This window comes from Populus alba, chromosome 17 (genome assembly GCF_005239225.2).
Source record: "Populus alba chromosome 17, ASM523922v2, whole genome shotgun sequence".
NCBI classification, from domain to species: domain Eukaryota; kingdom Viridiplantae; phylum Streptophyta; class Magnoliopsida; order Malpighiales; family Salicaceae; genus Populus; species Populus alba.
The window spans coordinates 11,106,482-11,118,721 of NC_133300.1; the positions used below are offsets into that span (position 1 = coordinate 11,106,482).

General features: G+C 31.9%; 1 protein-coding gene across 1 annotated transcript; it reads right to left on the reverse strand.

Moving 5' to 3' along the window:
* Positions 1-263: 263 nt before the first annotated feature.
* On the reverse strand, positions 264-7,148 carry LOC118046112 (cystinosin homolog). Its single transcript, XM_035054887.2, has 8 exons — positions 6,934-7,148; positions 6,718-6,850; positions 4,868-4,957; positions 4,656-4,780; positions 1,488-1,530; positions 956-1,073; positions 813-862; positions 264-612 (listed from the first exon to the last, which is right to left on the reverse strand). The coding sequence occupies exons 1-8, from the start codon at positions 7,050-7,052 to the stop codon at positions 466-468; spliced, it is 825 nt and encodes a 274-aa protein (XP_034910778.1). The 5' UTR covers positions 7,053-7,148; the 3' UTR covers positions 264-465.
* Positions 7,149-12,240: the final 5,092 nt, after the last annotated feature.

A 12,240-nucleotide genomic window follows, 5' to 3' on the forward strand; every position in this document is an offset into this window, starting at 1 on the left:
CGCTAGTGGTCACGTTCAAATCAAATGCAAAGTAAGGAAAAGCTTATAATTTTTATTAACAGTATATAGTCTAACGTCAATTATATTAGGAGCAAAATTGATAAAATCAAGATGTTTGATACTCAACTGATAAGTTGGGGACCCAATCTAAGTGGTCCCGATAGTTTGATCACTGCGGGTGCGTCTCCAGTTTCGTCAATCATTCTTTGTATACCCCACCATGTACAAGGCTGTGAACCAAATTATCAAAACAAATACCCACATTGGAGAATCAAACATTTCGAATTGCCTTGGAATATATAGCTGTGGTATTATACAATGGCCAACTAGTTTAGCTTCGGAGACAATGATTCTCGACGTCCGATAGTGAATTTGGAAGACGAAACAGTGTAACGATTGACTTAAATTTACATAAGTTTGCACCTCTTTCCCTAACACAACGATGCATTGCATATTAATTTAACCTTACACATTTTCTGGCGTAGCTCGCTCCTCAGAAAACCTGATAAGTGGCTCTGTTCCCTCCTTGTTGAGTTTGGGAGGAACAGCTTTCTTCTCAGGATACAAGATATAGTGTTGACACATGAATACAAGGTCAAAGAAAATGGATACCTGCAAAATGTATCCATCAAAACCAGAGCAGAAGGGAGCAAAGAAGAATTGAGATGGAACGTGAAAGAAAGAACTGGTTTAGATGGACAACATATAATCTGGCAATAGTGGTAAAACCAGACTACCAGCATGAGATTGGTAACAGTTAAAAATTTGCATAGAGTACTGGAATTATCCAAAATAGAAAAAATGTTCCATACCAAAGATAACAACGTTTTTCCTATGTTGCCATAGAAGTTCACCCAAGAATCTGGCAAAGACAATAAGATCAAATTAGCATCATGCATAAAACCTCCCCCCCCCCCCCAAAAAAAAAAAAAAAAAAAAAAAAAAAAGAACACACTTTGGTCTATAGATTGCACTGCCATTTGAGCATAATTTGTCACCCCTCCAAGAAAATCAAGTAAAATGTTTCCAATGCTGAAGCCATCTGTGCTCTTTCGCATGAAGTTCATGATCACCTGTGTCTCAGATCAAGCACAAATAAATGTGAGGTGTCATGTCAGAAATATTCTAGAGGATCAGATAAAGAATGGGTCAGATTGAAATAAAAAACTAAACAAAAAAGGGGGGGGGGGTTAGAAGAAAAGGTTATCTCATTAAAGCATCCATAAGTTCCATCTGCTGATTAGCGAGTAGGAAAGGACAGGTTCTGTGTGATTGTGATATAAGTTTACATCATCTTGAGGAAACTTGAGGAAAACTAAGTTTACATCATCTGTTTTATGAGGATAAAATGCTATAAATAGACTATCAAAGATCTTATCTGATTTATAGATTGCTGTCTTTGCAAGTCCAATGGCTTTAAAGCCACACTAGATGGCAATTAGTCCCACACAGACTTCTCAAAGACATGAAAGAGAAGCAATTCTGACCTGAGGAATATACTTGATGACAGTCATAAAAACTTGAATGGAGCTGCAACAGCATTAAAATAAAGGAATAAGAAAGAAATCTCACAACTGATTGATCAATCCACTCTTTAATGGAAAAGTGAACGCAAAAATAATAACAGAGGAAGTAGTTAAGAAGAGATCCAGAATCGAAACAAAAAAAAAAAGATTTCTCATCACCGAGTAATATGCCTATAATTGCTTGGCCATTTCCAGCCAGTGGCAGGAAACAAAATTAAGGGTTTACATTATCCCCTTAATGCTCTTTTGAGATCTCATTTTATCAAACTTGACTAATTGCAACCAAGACATCAGGTTTTAACTATTTCTTTTATCAACAGCTTTAACTAATCTCACAGACTAGGTATTTCTAAATCACCGTGACAAAGCAGTCCATCAAGTACGGTGCTTAAGTTTGCCACAGCATTTGAATATGTGCCACTCTTTCATAAAATTTCTCGGCCATTAACCTTTATATCACTTATAATCCCAGTCCCACCTTTTACCCTTCTCCCCAGATGACAGCGAGAGATGAGAGCACCACCCCATTGCCTATGTTGATGAAAATTCTAATTTATATTGAGAGAAAGGAGTCTAGTGCTTTTCTGAGTCTCCAAGATTACGAGTCTCATTGAAGAGAGACATGAATTAGAGCACAAACAGGTTGAAATAACAGTCTGGAAACCAACTGCAAAGGAACACGTCCCCGCAATAACAGCAAACAGCAAGGAACTTGGTCAGTGAAGAAACAGAGTAAATCATAGAAGATAGATTAAAGATAATAGAATTTCCTGTTATAAGAGAACTTGGGAACTCAATCCTCAAACAAATATGGGTATCCAAATTACAGCTACATGAGAAAAATCTGAAAATAGATAGCTAAAATCTCATACAGACTCTAATATCCATCTAGCAGGTTGTTTTGTTCCTAAATATTATACACGCAACGGAAACTATGAAACAAAATTATTCAAGAGTCCTTCGGATCTCGTTGAACCAATAATTGTGTCCCCCTGGGTATCCTTTTTCCCCTGTCTTTTTGCAATTGTGTACTTCATCATATACCATTGTATACATCTCCTTAAGGATTTTCCAGACTTTTTTTTTTTTTCCCAGTCTGGAATTGGATTGGTGCCCCAAAGTGTTAGAAGATTTCATTGAATTCTATCAAATAATCTCCACCTAGAATGTGTCAAGATTATTCAAGCATTATTAGATTGGTAATGACACTGTTAGACAGATCTAGAGTTGTTCAGGGATTTATTATATGAAAATCTGATCTTTTCATCTTTGAATAATTCTTTAAAGGCAGGGTTGTCGCAAACTACAAGCCGTCCAATTGTTCGGCCTCTAACAGTAATCCACACGAACCACCCGTGAGAAATCTTCTAACTTCCTATTTAGGAAAGAGGGATTGCTATGACTAAAGTGTTAGCTCTAATTCTATGTTTATATAGCTTTTCTGTCTAACAAACAACCACTAAAAAATAAGAGGCATAACTTACTATTTATAGGGAAATCTGAAAACCTTATAAATTGACAAAATATCAATTTTCCCCTTGAATAATATTCATATATTAATTCAGGATAATTTTAAAATTAACTCAATCAAGTCCTTACTTGATTTTTCTAGGTCTAGAAATATAATCTTTGTATTAATTATATTTCAGTCCTCAATTTCTAAAATGTATTTAAATCAAGTCATTCTTAATTAAATCATCTCAATTTAATTTCTTACTAGTGGTTTTTTAATGTGAGTGGCCTATTATGTTCCTAATATCTTGGCCCAAATATAAATTATAATTCTAATTAAATAGAATTAAACAATTTAATTTATTATCAATTAAACAATTAATTACTTTATACTTAAAATCAAGTGTATTGTCTAGCAACGTATCATGATCCCCCCAATATTAGAAAAGTCATTAATGGTTTGACTTAACATTTCAGTAACTAGTTTCTCAGTATAATTAATATCATTTCATCAATAATGTTCTAATTTAACATTAAAGCATGAAGTATGTTTATCATATTAAATCATGTTCATTCTCTATATAATAGTCATTAATTGTTTGAATAAGATTTGAAACTCTTTTCAAATCTCATTCCACCTTAACTAAAGATTTCTCAGTCAATACTATTTGAGAACATATAATACATTTTTCTTAATTCACAGTAGGTTATGAATCCTCTCTTGATCACTCAATTACCTTCATATTGTTCATGTTATACAGACCCTTTTTTTACCTCGACTAAGATAATGTAACAAGATCAAAATATATCATTTTCTATATAAGATGATTTAGTGATTTCAAGTCTAAGGATCACTTACACAACTGTCACATGAGTCTTTCCATAGACATAGGTGATCTCTCTATATAGAATTCTGATGTAGGTCAATTTAGTGTATATGTCTTATGACAAGCACTTACATACTAGTTTTAGGTATCTCTTATACTTCAGCTTATAAAAACAGCTGCTTCCTTTCATAAAAAAAAGAACATGTACCAATCTTTATGTCTCTAATAAATGTCTGGTATTTAAGAGAGCATCAATCAGGGATATTTTAGGAACAATGCTTTGATGTAATAGGAATCTCTAATTATAACAACTTTATAATTTCATTTGCATAAGTATTTTTGTCCCATGAACTTTATCTTTACTCTAGATTCATTCATCTAATATTATATGAATATTAAAGATAAATTAAGTATTTATTAATAATAAATATGTATTTACATTAATATAATAATAACACGTATAACCAACCAATTGACTACAAGGCATATTAAACTAATACAGGCGTCCATGTCTTATGCTCATTCCAAGGTGCATCTTAAATCATTAGTGAGAACTGAAAAGTTTTACTTCCAAATATTATCATGCAGAATCTCAATCCTATGCGCACGAAGAAAGAATCTGATGCTATAAACTTCATCTGAGTATGAAAATAGAATATGAAGTGAAAAACTGAATGGAAAATACCCTTGATTCCCACTCATTGAGTTAAGAATCAAGACTACTATATCTTAAAGAGTTAAATCCATCACAACCACCTCAGGCATAGTTATCTCATGAAGATTTCCAACAAAATTTAAGTATCAAGGAAAATTTGCAATTTAAGGATCAAAAAGACAGAGAGCAACTTACTTGAAGATGGAGATGAGCCACAGCCAAGAGTTACTAGGCAAAGCTATAAAAAAACATACTGCAGCAACTAACCACACAACACACACAGTTGCAATAGAAATCTTAGAGACCTTTTGATTTCCACGCTGTTCAAATGAAAGAATGGTTACATCAGGCTTCAATAGGAGACGAAAAGCAAACAGTAAAACGCTGACAAAGTGCAAACCACTTACATCATAGATTACAATTTGGAATAATGTAATTGCTGTTAACAAAACAGCATGAATTGAGAAAGCAACATCATTTGCAGCTACAGGTATCATCTGCAATAAACCAAAAATATGTAAGCAACTAAGCAGATACAAGGGTCCAATGTTAAGAGTCAATTCTTGAACACCAGACAGATATGAACTCTTATATAACTGATAAAAGTGGCTAGAGTTTATACTTACTACAACATCCTATTACAAATCAATAGATTTTTTCTATAAAATTTCCTTTCTTGATTTCGCTCTCTATCTATGTCTGAAACATGAGGTCACAAATTTTAATGAAATCTTCGTTCGGAGATTGCCTTCAGGTGACATTCAGAAGAACTGGAATAGGGTTTCACTTTCCTTGGGTATGGGTTCTAACAAACTTGCTCCATTTTAAATAATCTTACTTCAAAAAAGCAGTTTGCTCACTATTTGGAGTTGATGGGTAACACTAGTAGGGATTGCTATGGTAGGTAGTGAGGAAATCCAATGGTTAGCCATCCAAACCAATCCAAATGGGTGGGTTTTTTGAGTGAAAAGTGGTTTTCGTTCATGTATGGATAAAATCTGAAAGAATAGCTTTAGTTACGGTTTCCATACTTCAATCTGTAATATATATGTGTTGTCATTATTAGTTTTCAAAAACTATAAAATTCCAACACATATTATGATATTAATAATGATAAAGGAGGTGTGAAACGTAAACTAAAAACATGTAAGGAAAAATTACTACTATTTTTATTTACAGGTATAGTTTGTGCATTAACCATTAGTTTGTTGTTTATATAGCAAGTTCAATTGTGGAATGATTTATTGATGATATGGAGGGATTGGTTATTATAGTTTTTAGGATTGTGAAGACTTTTATTTCATAACGGAACAACTTTTTTTTATATATTCACCTTGAAACATTTATTTGGTTGTTGTACTATGGATGGATATGCTTTAAAATAATTTTATGTTTTGAAATTTATTTGGTTCTTGTTAATAATTTTTTGTTAATATATGGTTAACCAAATTTAATTAAATTATTGATTCTAAGAAACTATTGAAATTATTTATTCAATTAATTAACTCTATATATATATTTAAAAAAAAAAAAAAAAAGTTGGCTGATGATGGTTTTTTGAATGGGTGTCCACCATATGGATATGGTTATCAAAAATCCTTACATGATGTTAGGTTCAATATTGTTATTAGTTTTTTATTTAGAAATGGTTATGGTTATACTAGAATCATCATCCCTAAATACTGGTAGTATCAATCACGGTGAACATCCATTGGCATTTAGGGAAAAAAAATTGAAATCATTTGCTAGATAAGTTCAAAGGAAGGGTCTCATTCGACCATTTCTGATGGCGATGATTAAGGAAACAGGATGCATAAACCCCTCATGTGTACAGCTAAATCAATGGGCACTCCTCAACTTCTATAAAAGCAAGCAATTAGCAGGCAGGCATGAAGTTAATGATAAACTTATTTTATATCTATAACCTCAAAATATAAGAGAAAATGAAGGTGTTTTTTTAGCTAATTAAAATGAACAGAGAATTTGTTGACGAGCATTGCTTACTGGCAAGACATCTCATTCAAGTTTTAAAAGTCCAACCAAAATAGGAAACATTTCATTTTTCTACTTATCGTAACAAATCCTTTCAGGGATTTGAATAGGTTGGTAAATAAACGAAAAACACAACAGCTTGTTGATGGAAGATAAAATTGACCCACCAAACTATTACTTGTGCTTCACCTATAACTGAGCATGGGAAAACAAGAAAGGAGCTGTATATGAAATAAACAGAAGAAGAAAGAAGGAAAAGAAATACCTCTCCATGGCCATATTTTTCAAAGTACTGGTGTTGAATAGCAGAGCTAAAGTAAAGAGAAGCGTTGTATATCAAATACGAAGAATGTTTCGTCAAATTCAACACCACGAAATCAAAGTTCAACCCCACCACACTGTTCAACAGACAAAAATATATCGTATTGGTGTTGTTGGAATGGATAATCAAAAAAGTAAAGTAAAGCGATTAATGAATTACCTTTTGCGTCGGAAATTCAAGATTACTTGAGGATAGAAACTGATAGACCATGAAAAGAAGGCGATCCATCCAAACGTTTCGTAGGCGATTTCCAATGGAATTGAATTCCATGATGCCATTGCAATTCAATCCTGTTTTTCTCTTTCCAACTTGCCTGGAGCCTGGAGGAGGAGGAGACTTTACTAACCGCAAGAACCCCCAGGCGGTTTTTTTCAATTGTAGAAAACTCTCTTTGAATGCACTTGTTGTATCTGAACCGTTCACCAGAAGTGACGTGGACGGACAACAAATTATTATTTTCTTTCTATTTCTAAATAATTAATATATGTATAGAATGGCTTTGCCCAAGATTATGGCTAAATACACTCTTCGGATAACTAAACACTAATCTTCTTGGGAAATTATATGGGAAGGCTAAATTCTTATTTAACTCTGGATTTAAATTAAAATTACATGGAAATTACTTTGATATGATTAATTTGATTTAATAAGTTTAAAAATAGTTAGTTATCTGAAAAAAATGATTTGATTTTAAAAAAATTTAAAATAATTTTTTTTTTAATATTAAAACAATAACATAGTAAATTAACTCAGATTTGTTAAATCTGTGATCCGGGTTATAGACTTCATTAGATTTAATAATTATGTTTAAAAGAATTTGTACTTAATTATATATAATAATAAAAACAAAAACTTGTAAAATTAAAAATTAAGATGTTTATTTAAAATTATAATAATTTTATAAAAAATAAATTAAATATTGAAGATATACAGTATTGATGGTTGTTTGGTTGAGGCTGTGTTTTTTACAATGTAAATATTGTTATATTCAAGATTATCCTTTTACTATAGTTTAGAAACTTAGCCTGGTCCTGCGAGTCGATCTGGAACCTGGCCGACCTAGAACTGGAGCTTGGGTAGGATTTAAGAAAAAATAGGGAAAGGCAAAATCTGAGGTGACCCGATAAGACCCGGTCAAAAATCTAGTTGCAACCCGTTGATTTTTATTATTTTTTACTAAAATGATATCCTTTTAATTTTTTAAAAAAAATAAAAATTGACCCAAATAACCTGGTGACCCGGTCAAAACCCAGTAACCAATCAAAACTCAAAACCTGAATCTTGGATTGTACCAGGTTTAAACATTATGCCTTCTACTGTGTAATCTTCTTCTTCGCGCCCTTTTTGACTTCGTCCGTCCCGATGACTGCTCGTTAGTAAAAAATACAAAGATTTTTCAGGTATACTATTTTTCATGGACAACCTGTCCGAGTGAAAAATACAAATATTTTTCAGGATTGATCTTATTTTTTCAGGTGACCTACCTATTCATGAAAAACAAAATACAAAAGTTTTTCAACATTAATTCATTGTAATGGGTGACCTACTTATTGATGAAAAATATGAAGATTTTGTAGGTTGGTCTAATTCTCATGGATAACCTATTCAGATAAAAAATATAAAAAATTCTCAAAAATAAAAAAAATTTAGAAGTATTTTTATTTTTTAGCCATTTTGAGGTGGCCTTCCTTTTACCAGATCCAATCGGGAATTTCTTTTATAAAGTTTTGCAAAACACATTGTTCAATGCTTTGGAGTTAGATGATATAATGTATCTTTACCTGATTTTAAATATAAGCCCTAATTTCTTCTTAATCTTTTTAGTGCTTGATTGGTAAGGTCTTGCTATTTTTTATTTGATTTCTCTTGGTCATTAGCTCACTTGAGTTGGCCCATATAAGTCTTTTTCTAGATTTTTTTTTAGTTTTACACAACTCAATATTTATGGTGTCCATCGTGACCCATTTACTTACTGGAAATTCTTTGTGTCGTTGATCAATTTGAAAGGATCATTAATTATTCTCTTTACTCACTACTAAAAACATTCAATGTCACTCATTGTCTTAAAATATTCAAATTGCCTCTTGTAAACAATAATGCCTCCTTGTTTCAATACCGAAAGTATTCTCTTTTTACTATTACCTTGAGGAGATCAAATCACCTTTTAAATGAAAACATTGCCCTCTTGTTTTAACCATTACCTTTAAGTGTGTTTTGTTAGTGATACAGACAAGTAATGGCTTTACAAAACCCCTCTTTATTTCCTTTTTTTGCTTGGTTTTAGCGAAGAAATCTTTATTCAGAATGAATTTTAAAACTTGATCTTACATTTTGAAAAAAAAAAAAAAAAAGTCTCGATATGAGTTTAAAGCGATTTGCTTTTGAAATCTTGTAACTTTTTGGTAATGTTTCTTGGAAAGAAGATGATTTGTTTTTATGTTGGCAATATTGCAATTGATAAAGATATATCACGAGATGACCTTTTATTTTTGTGGGTTTCAAAGCAAAAGACTCGAATAAAAACTCGAGGTTTTGTTTGAGAAAATTTTATCTTTTTTTGATCACTCATTTTATTAACATGAATATTAACGAGTATCTTATTTATAGTATTATAAATCTTATAAAAAATATTTTGTATTTTAAGAGCGTTATTTATTATTCTAGGTTATTTGTTTGTTTAATTAAGAAAGATTTTTAAAAACATGGAATGTAAACTTTGACTCTTTACTATGAAAAAAAAGATTCATAAAGCTTGAAAAGTATTTTAAGGTATTAAATTCAACAAATACAAAGTTTTACAAAATTCAACAGCCTGCGCGCATCCAAGATACCAGGAAAAGGACTATACAGCAAAGAAAAGAAATCTCATGCAAGTCCAGTGCCTTGCTTTTCTAGAGCATCTGCACAACTGTTCGCACATCCGGAAGTGTGTATTGAATTGAACACCTACCTCTACATTGTTTTTAAAGTTGCACAAGACCTTCTAACACCCAAACATGGAGACTATTAAACCGTGATCATCACTGCTATGAGAGATTAGCATTTCTATATATATATATATATATCTACGTTTTAGTAGTGGACGTGGGCCTAGGCAGATTGGATGGTTTATCGAGTGCTGGAGTGTCCACCCAACAGGGCCAATCATTTCTAATTTATTCAATGTGCTTCTTGGTGAACGAGTTATCAGAGCAAATATCCATAAGAATCATGTCGGAGAATCAGTAGTGACGTGGGCCTAGCAGATTGGATGGTTTATCGAGTGCTGGAGTGTCCACCCAACAGGGCCAATCATTTCTAATTTATTCAATGTGCTTCTTGGTGAACGAGTTATCAGAGCAAATATCCATAAGAATCATGTCGGAGAATCATATGAACAAACATTTTCATTTTCTTTGGCATGAATGATTCCCCAAAAGTAAATACTTATGCTTACACAAATCTGTATATCTTTCCCTGATACACCATTGTATACACTTGAACTTGCATATTTCCCGACTCTGGGTCCTCAGAAGACCTAATTAGTGGCTCTGCCACATCTTTGTTGAGTTTGAACGATAATAACAACTCTCCTACCACGATATAGGATAAAGTGTTGAAACATGAAAACAAGGTCAAAGAACATGACTGCCTGCAAAATATGATTTATCAAAACCAGAGAAACGAGAACAAAGAAGGATATGAGATGGAACATATACTCTCACTGCAAGTTACTTGTTTTAAAGAAAATAACTGCAATAGACAGGCCGCATATGCTATGGAAAGAGTGTTAAGCCATATTACTGGCATGAGATTGGCGAGTAACAGTTAAAACGATTTGCATAGTCTATAAAAAAGGATACAGAATGACGGAAGTTTTATATACCAAAGATAGAGACACCTTTCATGTGTTGCCATAAAAGTTCACCCAAGAAACTGTCAAAAAAAGCGAGGTCAAATTTGTGACATGCATAACACAGTTTCCCAAATGGTAAGATATAATTCCCTTCACGAAGATGTAACGCACTTTGGTCTATAGATTGCACAACCATTTGGGCATAATTTGTCACCCCTCCAAGAAAATCAAGTAAAACGAATCTGATGTCCGTGCTCTTTCGCATGAAGTTCACCACTGCCTGTTCTCAAAGCAATGACAAACGACATGCAAGAGTCAGAATACATTCTCGAGGATCAGATAAAGGTGGGCTTATTTGGTTAGTGAGAAATGTTTTGAAAATGATTCTTTTGGAACATATATAAGTTCCATCCATTTGTTTCTAATTGGTTATTTTATCACTTAACAAACATATCAATGGCAAAATTCTGAGGAAGCTAAGTTGCAACATCTGTTACGTTAATAAAGATTAGTAACTAAATCAGCACTTAAGGAACATGGCTTTAGTGCAAGCTTTAAATATACTAAAATGGTTAAGAGACAAATCTGTCTGAAAATTCTGTTCTTTTTCCTTTTCTTTTTCGCTGCATGCATGCAAGTGTTGGGTGGGGTATTATTGATGCTAAGCGGTGAAGAGCACGATTAGTAAACACGAAGAAGAGTTTTGTATGGTATGTATTGTGAAAAGGTTAACGAGGCTTATTGCCAGTGTGATGGAAAATTGGCAATTAACCTCTTACGAAGACTTCTTGATGACATGAAGGAGAAGCAATTCTGGCCTGGGGAATATACTTGATTGCTGTCACAAGAACTTGAATTGAGCTGCAGCAAAAAATAATAATATTATTAATAATTCAACGAAGTGATTCGTCAATCGCCACTTCAATGATAAAGTGATGAACAATGATAGATGGAAAAGAACAAATCTTAATTTCTCACCACTATCATGGACTTATAATGCCTTGGTCATCACCCAAAAAAAAAAAAAATCGCATGTGCAAGCAACATTAAGGCTTTACAATATCCTATGAATGCACCAAAAGAATGGTCTTTAAATGAAACTTGACTGGTTTCCATGATTACTATTTATCTTATATTTTATTTATAAATTAGAAATAGGAGTAATTTTAAATTAATATTCATAATCAATCAAATAATTTGATAAATAAACATGAAAAACATGAATGAATTGGAAAAAAAAAAACAAAAGTTGACAAAAACAAAAAAACAAAACAAAAACTTGAGAGTAGTTTAGGGAGTTGTTGGAGCGTGGTATAAATTGTTTTTTTTAATTATTTTTTATAAATATATTAAAAAATATATTTTTTTAAAAAAAATTAATATTAACACATTAAAACAATTTTAAAAAATAAATAATTAATTTAAAACAAAGAAAAAATATTAAATTTTTAATTTTTTACAAAAATATTTTTAAAACATAAAAAACAAACAAATTATTAGGATTGTTCATGATTAATAAATGTTATTTTTTATTTTAAATAATTATTTTAAAACTAACTTGTAATAAATATAATAAATCACAAATTGTCTAGAATCATCACCTAATTGTTTTTTAGGTGTTAGTAGTTTCT